Source organism: Gobius niger (genome assembly GCF_951799975.1).
Source record: "Gobius niger genome assembly, chromosome: 3".
Taxonomy (NCBI): Eukaryota; Metazoa; Chordata; class Actinopteri; order Gobiiformes; family Gobiidae; genus Gobius; species Gobius niger.
In genome coordinates, this window is record NC_136854.1 from 6,252,260 (window position 1) to 6,264,624 (window position 12,365).

The window sequence follows — 12,365 nt, forward strand, 5'->3', positions numbered from 1 at the left end:
ATGGGTTGGGAACCACTGGTCTACTTAGTGCGGGTCTACAGCTATACTGAGTGACGGGTTATAGGGGCTATAGTGGACATTTCTTTGTAATAACTCATAATCTCACAATATCAAATGTGCAGACTAGCGAGGCCCGGCCGTTCTTTTGTCTAAATCGTGCAGCCCTAACTATATTACTGTTTTTCTAATTATTACTGGGTTTGATGGGACGATTCCTGTCAATACGACCATAGTTTTATAACAATGAAGTGAAAATTTTAGAAAGAAAATGTTCTAAAACATTAATCACATTTACAATGACGGACCTGGCTTACTCATAAGTAAGATAAAGTTTATTTACAGTAGTATGCAATAGTTTGGGTACCCTGTAAATGTTCATGATTTTCCTTTATAAATCATTGGTTGTCTGGATGAGAAATTTCAGTTGCATATATCCTATAGGAGACAAACAATTAGGAATGTGCATACATTTAGGCACCACAAAAGAAAAATTACGGTAACTCAATATTTTGTGCATCCTCCTTTTGCAGAAATAACAGCCTGTAAACACTTTCTAAAGCTTCCAATTAGAGTCTGGATTCTGGCAGAAGGTATTTTGGACAGGCCGCTTTAAATCACACCACAAAGGGTCAAGGGTCACTGAGGTTACCAAACCAATTTTGAGTTCTAATAATTAGTGTTAAAGGTATTGAAATCAATAAAATGACAAGGGTGCCTAAATTTGTTTAAATAATTCTTGCACACTTTCCATAAATCATATAAATGTTATTTCACGTCTCAAATATCACTGTGTTTGTCTCCTATATGATATATTGAACTGAAATTTCTCCTCCAGACAACTGATGATTTATAAAGGAAAATCATGAACATTTACAGGGTTGCCCAAACTTTTGAATACTACTGTATATAGCACCTTTCTCAGACAGTCACACAGTGCCTCACAAAATGACAATGAAACTAGTTTTCCCTGGTGTGACGTATGTTTGTATTGCCCAGGAGTCAGTAACCTGGCTGCAGAGTTTTGTACCTGCTGAATTTGTATTTTACATCCGGTGCCCAAGGATCAATAATGCACCTAACACAAAAAAATCGTCACACCAGGGAAAGCCAGTTTTAGTTTAGCAGTTCATCTCGATAAAAGAAATCTTTCCACTCCGATCACTTCTATCTTCTTCTGCCAGACATCGCCGCACCTGGATTTAGACTAGCTAGTTTTCTCTGTGTTTTGTAGCTCAAAGCTGTTCATGAACAGCTCGCTGCTCTGTCCCAGCCCCAGAGCAAACCCAGGAAGAAAGAGCGTGAGAAAAAAGAGAAAGAGAAAAAGAAAACGAAGCACAAGAAGAAGTTGTCAGCGGACGAGGCCGTGGAGCAGAGCAGGAAGAGCCGCAGCAGTAAGGACCATTCCACAGACAGGAAGCGGATAAGGTGGGTTCAGATGTGCCAACTGTGCATGTGTGCTTTTGACCACCTCTGATGTGTCATCAGGTAGTAGCCAACCTCCCGAGATCTACCAGTCCAGTGCCAACATCACAAACCCGCACACATCGTTTCCAGCCAGTAACTAACCTCACAACACGTTTTCTTACTGTCACACAACCACTACATCACATCACAAACCCTTCCTCTCTCAAACACACGCAGACTAACTCCTCTCACAGTGTGCTGTAAAGCACAAATACACACACACCAATCTGCTTGATGGGCAAAAGCTATAACTGTCCTTTATATGAACCAAGCAGAATAATAACACTTTTATTTTCATTTTGCAGCAGTTTTAACCAAAGAGGTGATGAATGAAATGAAAACTAAAATTCTCCTAAAATTCCGCAAGGCAATGAAAGCACCTCACCAGCACCACACAAACACGCACCACATTACATGGGCAGCATTTATCTCTCAGATAAATGCCTATTGCCAAATAACGTCCAGTAACAGAGAAATGAGACTTGAACCAAGTGGCAGAGGGCAAAAGGTAGTCTCGCCAACCAGACTCCGCTTCTTTACAGAAGGGGGTCTAGCAACACTCCATTGCGCGCTTTCAAAGGAAGTGACGCAGCGATATGGAGCCTACCGACCAATCAGAGCAGCTCCCTGAACGTCACGTTGTTGCGCCTTTGTTTTGTAGTTTTTCAACACAAGCAACCACTTCACGTAATGCTCCGGTATGCTTGTATTCTTAAGTTTTTCTGACATAAACGACAGAAGTCATTTACTGAACTCCGTGTGGCAGGAGCGCCATTGTTAATGTCAGAATGATACAACTTTCTTGTCTCTGTTTCTGTCGTCACATCCGCTATGTTCTCATTGGCTGCTGCGCTTCGGTTGTCCCACATTAGTCCCGCCTCAAGCAGTAGCTTTTCTACGACAGGGTCGCCAGACTAGTCTCCTGTTTATTAATTAATAAACATTGGAGATTAGTCTGGATGCCAGGCTAGGCAAAAGGACCACCGAGCAAGGGCGCTTGTTGTGATGTCAGACCCCCGAGTGTGAGAGGCGGCCGAGGGCACAGGGGCAGCAGCTCCTGCCTCAGTAGAAGTCAGACCCGGGGCAGAGTGTGAGAGGCGGCCGAGGGCACAGGGGCAGCAGCTCCTGCCTCAGTAGAAGTCAGCGACTTGTTGGGCACTCCTGTACATGAACTAATAAACTTTAAAAAACAGACAAACAAATGGATAAAGTGCAGAATGAATTGAGGTTCCCTTGCTGGCTTGTGCTGTTACTGCACCCTGTGGATGCGAAGTGCTCCAAAGTGGCTCACCTGCTAAGGATCCTGGCAATAGTGAAGCAGCCCTTGCCTACCCTTGCACTGGCATCATACAGGCCCTGTGAAAAGTATGTTTGTACCACGTGTGCAGCCCACTATGTCTAAGCCAACATTCTGTCCAAAACAGAAAGAAAGAAGGAGTGAAGATCATTGGGCCCTCCTCTGTGGTCCCTTCAGCCACCCAGGAATCTGACAGAGACGTGGGTAAGTGCTCGTCAGCCTATTCTTTTATCTCATTTGTATCGGCTTTTGTTTCCATCTTTGATCAGGTTGCCTTCCCTTCTCCGCAGAGCCTAGCAAGTTTAAGGCCATGAGTTACGAGGAGAAGAGACAGCTGAGCCTGGACATCAATAAGCTGCCCGGGGACAAGCTGGGCCGCGTGGTGCACATCATCCAGAGCCGGGAGCCCGCGCTCAAGAACTCCAACCCTGACGAGATCGAGATCGACTTCGAGGCGCTGAAGCCCTCCACGCTGAGGGAGCTGGAGAAGTACGTCTCCAGTAGTCTGCGCAAGAAGAAGAAAAACTCAGGTACCACTCACCACTAAAAGTACTAAACAGTGGGAGGAAAAAGTAGAGGAAGAAGAACTTTATTTATATAGCGCCTTTCACAGACATACTCGGTGGTGTTCAGTTTCCCCTGGGGGAGACTGACAGAACTGCTGTCGCAACTGAACACATCTGCGCCAACGGTCCCTCTGACACCACCATACATTCACAAAAACACATCATTCAGTCTGGCCTATTGTATATGTTTTTAGTGGTAGGGGAAAGCGAAGTAAATACACCAATCTCTCACATTTCTGCCTAAATTGGTCACTAAAGCTGGAGGAGGTGAGGGACAGGAGGGTGTTAGCCAAGCTCACCTCCATCATGGACAACACCTCCCACCCACTGCACGGGACTGTAGAAGAGCTGTGCAGCTCTCTCAGTGGCAGACTGAGACACCCTCAGTGCAGGACGGAGCGCTACCGCAAAGCCTTCATCCCCACTGCTGTCAGACTGTACAATAAGACTGTGAAGTAACGCTGACTGTAACAAGTGAATTTCTCCTTTGTGAGATCAATAAAGGTTTATCTCATCTTATCTTATCTTAAATGTGGTCTGATCTTCATCAAAATCATAAGCTTAAACTGCTTAAACTAATACCACCCAAATATTTACATTTCATCATATTTTTTGGCCACAACATGGCATTTAGTTTAAGCAGACACTATTCATTCATGATTTTTGATGAAGATCAGACCACACTGAGTGACCAGTTTAGGCAGAAATGTGAGAAATTCCATACGGTGTACTTACTTTTTCTCGCCACTATAACCTAAACTGAGACAATGAAATATTTACAACTCACTTATTAAAGTATTACTTACTTTTAAGTCCTTTATAATCATATGAAATATGATTTAAACCAAATGAAAAACTCACTAAAAAAGCAGATTTACTAATTGTACATGTAGTTTTTAGATGTAGGTCCTATAGACCAGGGTCAGACCAGCCGCACAGAAGCTTCATCATGTAACAAGTCTTTGTAATTGTGAATAAATTAAGTCTGTTTAAAATCAGACTAATTACTCTTAACATTTTTTATCACTATTTGTCGCCAATAATTGAAATGTCATCAATTAGGCGCAACAGAGTTCAAACTAGGGGAACAAGGCCAAAGAGGCCAGGGAAATGGCAGGTGAAAGTCCAGAGGGACCCTAGAAGGCCCAGGACATTTCTCAGGTAGGTCAGATGGCCTCTGAGGGCCATGGCAGCAGAGGCAGGTCGGGAGAAGGTCAGGCAAGGAGCAGGGACAGGAACACAAGAGCCCACCACGGACGGTGGTCTCGGTCCGACGGCAGCCCCAGAACAGAAGGAACCCATCCTGAACCGAAACTAGTGTCCAGCGGTGGCTCCGGGACAGAAGGGGCCCACCGAGAACGTTCGGTGTCCGGCAGTGGCTCAGGAAGAGTTCAGGTGTGGAGTAGGGATGAGAAGACCCTAGATGAGGCGCAGGCACTGGATGCAGCTGAGACAACCCTGGTAGACGAGGAGGGACAGGCGCTTGAAGGGCCCACCCCGGACGAGATCAATGTCCGGCAGTGGCCTGAAAACCACAACAGGTCAACAAAAGGCCGAATCGTGACGTGAATGAGCCTCAAATCAAATGCTGCTCTGTGTGTTTTAGAAAAACCAAAAGGTTCACACTTAACAAGCTCATGGCCGATACATGACTGTGTGCTGCTTTTTTCACTTTGGAAATCTGTCATTTTCTTTTCTTATTTTCTCTACATATTATTTACATTTCATCTTTTGAAATAATGTCAGGAAATGTGCACATTTGAGTTCCTCCTGACAGTTGTGTTGTGTTCTCTGGGCAGATGTGCATCTTCAGAACGACAGTGCAGCGTCAGGCAGCGAAGACTCTGACAATGGTATGACTGTGTCTAAAACGGTTCTTCTGGTAAGGTCTGGAGGACTGCATCCATCACTCAGGTGTGCGTCTGCTTCAGGGCTGGCTCCCAGGCAACACAAGAAAAGCTCCAACAAAGACGTGAAGAAAGCACACAGTCAGTCCATGAACACCGCCGCCGCCGCCGCAGTGGCCCAGTCCAAAAGCTCTGCCCCCACTGCGGCCCCCAGTCTGCCTCTGACACATGTCCCTGGATCTGAGCCTCGCAGCCAGGCCAACACAGAGCCCCCCCTCCACAACAGCTCAGGCCTCCAGAACCCGGCCAGGAGCCAGCCCCCCACCCAGACAGCCCCTGTTCAGCAGCCCCCGGCCAGCGCACCCAACCCAGGTCTGAGCGAGCGCACGCACACACACACACACTACACACGCACGCGCGCACACACACACACACACACACACGTGCACACCACATGCGCACTTGTGGTTACTAGGGCTGCAAACTTGTCACCTTTCCCGTTAAAATCCTCTGTTTTGATCTTGAAAAAGGTCATTCCATGTAAATCGTGCAGATCTGTAATAAACATATTTAGAGGGGGTAGGGGGGTCTCCGTAGACGAGCCAGTGCCATTCTTGCGTTAACGGATGAATAAAAGATGACTAATTTATTGATGGCACTAAAGGGGCCATTTCAGCGCCACAACAACCCTCCTCCAGTTGAGGCCGGCATAGCATAGCTGACTGCAGCCGCAGTCAGCTATGCTATGCCGGCCTCAACACTCCCCTGCACTGCGAGGGAACAGCGCAGGTCGTGAGAATGGGTGAGCGCTCTAATGCTGAGGGAGGTGAAAGTTTAGTGCTATATTTTAGGGTTTATCCATATCATACCGTGCACGGTAATACCGGTATAGATTTTGGACACCGGTGTAACTTTCATACCGCGGTAGATGAGATCATTTGCATGCGCAGCTCATGTCAGAAGCACACGGAGATGCTGCTCAAAGTCACTCAAAGCAGCAGCATAAACATGACTGTGGAGCTTCAGGAGCAGCGCTTAAACAATCTAATGATATGAAGGAAGTTTGTTGCTTTTGTCGCTCATATTTACGAGGAAAGGGCTCAGGATTTGCGTCTTGGATGAACTCCGGAGAGTTGTAGCATCGCCTAGCTCGCTAGCTAACTTTGTGGCGCTAACAACAACAGAAACAACGACGTTGCAAACGCGGTTAAAGCCTAATAATATCCTTCTCATCCCAAGCGCTCACGTAAGTCTCAGGACAAGCTCATATACTCACTTTCCCCGCCCTTAATTTAGATGAATAAAGAGAATAAAATAGCTGTAAATGAATTTTCCCCATCGGCTAAAAGCTTAGATTTTTATGTATTTTGTCAGGTGTAAATTATATCGCCAAATATACCGTTATCGATATATTTCATTTTCATACCGTGATATAAATTTGGGGCCACATCACCCTGCCCTACTGCATATTGCATATCACATATTACATGCTCACTCTGTTGTGGTTCAGTCTGTCCACCTCCAGTTTATAATGTCGTTCAGCTAATGCGACCTGCAGGATCCGTGCCTGTCGCTGTGTTTGTTTTCATCACAATCGTGTTGTGTGTTGAACGACATTATTAAAATAAAACGTGCAGTTCAATAGTGTCCGCGGTTAGTGTTGGTTGAAGGAATAGGCCACCGTTTTTGCAAACTTCTCTTTGGCCCCAAACCGGGGTGAAGTTAGAAGCAACCAAGCTCTTCCATGTTTTCCCTGTTTAAATACGGTTATGTGAGTAGTTACACGATCCAAGTATAGTTAGCGGATAAAAAGGGGCACTATATTGTAAGGCGTAATAACATAGGAGCACTTTGACGTCAGCGCAGTAAAGTGAAGATATGACTGTCTGACGCCTCCACTGTGCTGCAGGTGTGGGGGCTCTTAGTGCCTCTTCAGTGTCTCAGAAGAAGACATTTGTTGGTCACAAATGGGTTTAGCTGATAAGCTAGCTGTTTACGTTTAAAAAGCTGCTTTCTTCATGACAATTAAACAACAATTATGGACTCTCTGCAATTAAAAAAATCCACTGAAACCCACAGACATTCCAAAGACGTAAGAAAGTATCCAGTAAAACAACGTGGAACACAGAAGCAAATGCAGTTTGCAGAAAAGGCAAAAAAGCAGTCGTGCCGAGAGAGAGGAAGGTTGCTGCCTCTTTACACGTTGCCATGACATTATAAGCTCTGCATTTCTTGGGGGGCCTGAAACCTTACCCCAACCCCCCACTTTAATGTATCTGACATTGCCACATCTGTCAGACACACAGTTTTGGAGAAGCACATTATAGACATTGTTATCTATTCTCAGTGAGTATCCTCAGTAGTACTCTATAGGATGGGGAGGATGGGGAGGATGGGGAGCATGGGAGCGTGTGCACGTACACAGGAGCGCACTCGCACCCACGGGTGTCTTGCCGTTTGACTGTCACTTTTCTCACCACGCTCGAGTTTGCAGCCCTGGGTTTCACTAGACATAGTTTCTCTCTCATTTGGGTGGACATAGTCATGAAAGATCCATCATGAGCTATTTTTGTCCAGCATGAATTAATCCTTCTTTATTTCCATTTTTTATGAGAGCGATATATACCCATTACTTATGTTCGGAGATAATGTGAGATGGCAGGATAAATGGAGGTAGACTAAACATGTTTTCTGAACAGGATCATGGAACATGAAGTTTGCAACAAAAATGTGTTAAAACTTAAAATGTTATTCACAGCATCATCTGCTCATTAATATTAAGGCTCATACTTTGGGTCTGGGTGTTTTATGTTTTCAAAAACGTAGTGTCATTATTCCGTGTTGGCCTTAATGAGCATTTTGGCTAATGGGCTTTTCTGAATCCTTTCAAATGTACAGCTTGCATTCTGACTGTTGCTTTGTGTGTCCACAGCCATCCACAGTGCGCTCCCCCAGCAGCCCTCCAGGCCGAGCAGCCACGCGGCTCCTCTTCCTTCCAAAGCCCCACACACCCCTCTGCCCGGCCTGCTGCCCCTGTCAGCCCCTCCTCTGCCCTCTCTGCCCTCGCTGCCCGCCGCTCCGCCGCCCCTCAGCCTGCCCCAGATTGCGCCCCGGCCCCGTGTCCCCTCTCCCCCCTCACATATCCTGGGCACGCTGTCAGCACAGCCCCCCCAGGCCCTGCTGGAGGATGACGACGAGACCCCACCCCTCAGCCAGGTGCACAGCTTCCTACAGGCGCTGCAGAACCAGGGGCCCCACGCACACTTGCAGACTCAGGGGCCCCTCAGTCCCGCCCGGAACCACAGACACGCGCAGCCGCTGGGACAGACTCATAGCTACAGCCCTGTGCACACCAAGGGGCCGGAGTCCGTCAAGAGCGCTCCTGTGGCCCCACACCTGCCCGAGGCCTACGCTGCAGGTACATGGACTTGCCTCTCCTGCTTTTTCTACACTACAAAATGTCAATATCAAGCGTCGAATTAAGGAAGTGCATCTTGTTTTGAGTGGTTTTCACTCTGTTTACTTTGTTAGTTGATGACATTTCCGACTGGTTCTAAAGTAATCTCGCTTGAAATAAGAAAGTTTAAAGGGGCTGGAAGCAAGTTGGCCATTTTATACTCACTACAGCCACCTCAGGCCATATGTGTAACTGCACCTTCTATATTAAGCTCGTGCATGACGGCAATTCGGGCCGAAGTGACACATTTTTGAGTGACAGTACAGGATTTTAGAGGCAGTTGTGGTGAACAGGTCTGAGCTCATTCTACACATAAGGACATGGCTGGAACATGTAGGGGGAGGAAAATACTTAATTTTAACATTTTTAAACTCCTTATAGTCCCTTTAAAAAAAGACAGAAAATGGCATAAGACCAGTTACCTGAAATAAAGACCAAATGTATTGAAACAAGTCAGAACCTGTAATATAATCTGGGTCAAAGGCCCAACTATCTCTTAACTAGTCAAAACAACTCAAATCTGGATTATTCTGATCAAATTAAGACATTTAAACTAATCTCGTTAGCAGGACTGTACTCTTCTAACTCTTGTCATCTATTGAAAGTATCAAAATGTGTAGAAAATTCTATCTCTCATTCTTCTGGAATTTGACAAATGAAAATTCTGAGAAAAGCACTCTTGCTCTTGATTCATTGATCGATTCTCTCAAATGAAAAACCATAGATACAAATACAAAACATGAACACATTACAAAACAGGACATTACACAAAGAAACCAAAAACACCCACAGTGGCCTGCTCTTTCATACGACTGAATGAGTTAGTCATTTCTTCATTAAGTGTGTAAACTTAGGGCTGCTTTAGAAAAATGAACTATTTCAACTGGACTTTTAGTTTTGCTTTGACGTTTCAACAGTCATTCAACTGTCATCATCAATTTGGTCTTTAAGACGTAGGGCTGCATGTGCGCTGCTGAGTCTTCAGATCTTTTTTTTCCTGATGTTCCGTAGGTGGTGTGCATCCGCGGTCCTCTCCACTGATGATGTCCTCTCACTTCATCGCAGTAGAGCCGCCGCCTTCTGCAGAGACCAAGAGAAACGTTGGTGCCTTTTTCACTCGCCGGCCTCCAGGCGCTTAAACTCACGGTTAAAGTGAATGTCTCTGCAACGTGTTACAGGAGCAGAGATCCAAAATCCCAAGTGTGAAGGAGGAGAGGGCTTCCCATTCCCCGGTGCTGCCTGGCTCTCCGTTCAGCCCTGCTCTCCGGCCGGACATATACAAGTCTGTGGACAGCAAACACAGTAAGGCCTTCTCATGGACAAGTCTAGCTTTGACACGGCCTTACGCAATAGTCATCACACTCTCTTTATCTAGCATTTAGTATTGTTAAAGAGACTAGATGCAAGTTGGTCATTTTATACTCACTACTGCCACCTCAGGTCTTCCGCGTAACAGCAGTCTCTATATTAACCCCTTAACTCCCACCTGAACCGAGCACATTTTCTCCAGTTTGGCTTTACCCCAATACAAAAGCTTCTAGAAAAAAGCTGTGAAAATAGCAACAAAACTGAGACGAAAACAATGATGGAAATGTGACAAAAAAGTGACGAAAAATTGATGAAAAAGTGGCAAAAATGTCACAAGAAATTGACAAGAAATTGACAAAAAATTGACAAAAAATTTACGAAAAATGACAAAAATGTGACAAAAAAAGGACAAAAATTTGCTTAAAAAAATTTACGAAAAAATGACAAAAAACGATAAAAATGTGACAAAATGTTACAAAAAAAATACTAAAATATGACAAAAATTGACAAAAAAAAAGTTACGAAAATGAGTTGACTACCCAACAAAAAAATGATGGAAAAAAATCTGATGACGTGAGGAAAAAGATCCTTTCGGTTCAGGCGGGAGTTAAGAGGTTAAGCTCGTGTATGACGGCACTTTGGCCCCGAAGTAACAACTTTCTGAGTGACAGTGCAGGATTTTAGAGGCAGTTGTGGGGAACAGGTCTGAGCTCATTCTACACATTAGGACATGGGGGGGATGAAAATACTTAGTTTTAACATTTTTAAGGCGAGACACTGCAGGTGAATAGAGAAAAAAAATAAATGTAGAGATATCAATTTGAAACTTTTGCTGAAAATTACAGATATAAATATGAGAAAAAAATGTATTGCACTTTTTCTGTCATTTTATGTTTTCACATAAAAATAAAAATAAGGCATTTTGAGCATTAAAATGGCCAAAATTGCCTATATTTTGGGCAACGAAATCAAAATAATGAATTGAGCCAGATTAAAATGTATGGTTTTATTTTATTGACCTATTAGTAACTAAGATTTTTTTTAGAGGGGATTTTGGATATAAAAAAATCTGTAAAAACTCAAATTCCGCCTGTTTTTTTGGTTTCAAAGTTGAATAAATCAGGCTAGGAATTAGATATTAAAAAGTCCCTCTGAAAAAAACTTCAAAATATTGTTAGGTCTCAGACTGGAAAGTTTGGAGTTTGTGGGAGCTTCTATAAGGGCTCACCCGCTGCCCGAGTGCAGCTTCTCTCATTCAGAGAAAACCAGCCCTGAAGTTTTGTAGCGAGTGCGCATGCGCGGCCCGTTCTTCCACTTTTCCGCGCCAGGCCTGACCAGGCGTCTCGTAGGAGGAAAAATACCATATTTGGGTGAAAGCGTCATCACGGGGATCCTTCGCAGCACACGTGGATGTAAAATCTGTCAATATTTATGAATGAAAACCCGCTTGAAAGACGGCGTTTCTACGCGGCGCAGCAGCTACTTCCGGGTTGCCCTCACTTCGCAGAAAAAACATCATAAAATAAACATCATGCGGGTGAGTTTTGTCATTTTTATATCTGACATGAAAACTAAGATGTAAAGGGAGGAAAATAGATAAAAATCTCCACTTCGACCACTGCGTGAAAAATCAATACTTTCACCTGCCGTGTCTCGCCTTAAACTCTGTATATTCCCTTTAAGTATTGTCACTGAGCTCTGTTTTCTGGACATTTTGAAAGCGGCGCTCCTCTAAATGATGTCCTGGTGTGCCAATGTATGATTATTCTATACAGTTTGTGTAAATATTTATGTCATAGACAAGAGAAGCACTGTGCTATGTGAATGGTGCATGAGGCCAGTCACAGCACTCCTTGCATTGAGATAAAAGACACAGTCTGTACACACACTGTCGGCTAAAACCACTCCCAACAAGGTCCTACAGTTTGCTCCCAAGTCCAGTCATGTTCTCCACAAAAAGTCCCCTTGTGTCTCGCTTAACAAAGTAAAACCATGTGTTGTCTGTGACAGGAGCAGACAGAAGGTCTGGGGATAGCTCTGGGATGGTTCCTCATGCCCCCGACTCCTCAGGGCCCCAGCCAGAACGGATCAAGCAGGAGGCCAAGTCCAGCACCTCCTCCAAGAAGACACCAGTGTGTATAAGTTTATTTATTCACCAACAGTGATTGTGAGCCTTTACAAACACCCACTTCATACACAGGACAGACCTCCAGGCAGCACTCGTGTTCGCTCCTCCATACGTTTGTGCTTCACTTTTCTCTGTGTGCTTGAGGTGTTAGATCAGAGAGATACATACTGAGAATAACATCAGTGTTTCTATCGTCATGACTGTGAAGAACCTGGCTTTTTCCTTTGGTTAGCCTCGAGATGATAGCTGCCACTCTAGTTACTGTCATCCTCCTCACTCTCCCTCGCTCCTATTTAGT

The 12,365-nt window shown here is 44.7% G+C and overlaps 1 protein-coding gene and 1 long non-coding RNA gene across 5 annotated transcripts in view; one reads left to right on the top strand and one right to left on the bottom strand.

Annotated features, from left to right (window-relative positions):
• LOC306961413 overlaps positions 1-12,365 on the bottom strand; it is a 148,724-nt gene that overhangs the window by 98,928 nt on the left and 37,431 nt on the right. The window lies entirely within an intron of this gene.
• LOC306961346 (bromodomain-containing protein 4-like) overlaps positions 1-12,365 on the top strand; it is a 461,990-nt gene that overhangs the window by 27,691 nt on the left and 421,934 nt on the right. For 3 of the 4 annotated variants that reach the window (XR_013792757.1, XM_079554046.1, XM_079554045.1), the window contains exons 10-17: positions 1,232-1,425; positions 2,889-2,965; positions 3,052-3,291; positions 5,127-5,546; positions 8,107-8,592; positions 9,643-9,731; positions 9,810-9,933; positions 11,950-12,071. Coding sequence is in view for 3 of the 4 variants with exons in the window: in XM_079554046.1 (XP_079410172.1) it covers positions 1,232-1,425; positions 2,889-2,965; positions 3,052-3,291; positions 5,127-5,546; positions 8,107-8,592; positions 9,643-9,731; positions 9,810-9,933; positions 11,950-12,071 (1,752 nt within the window). In the remaining variant the exon portion in view is untranslated. The remainder of the gene's footprint in view (positions 1-1,231; positions 1,426-2,888; positions 2,966-3,051; positions 3,292-5,126; positions 5,547-8,106; positions 8,593-9,642; positions 9,732-9,809; positions 9,934-11,949; positions 12,072-12,365) is intronic. The other variant, XM_079554047.1, reaches the window with a different exon arrangement.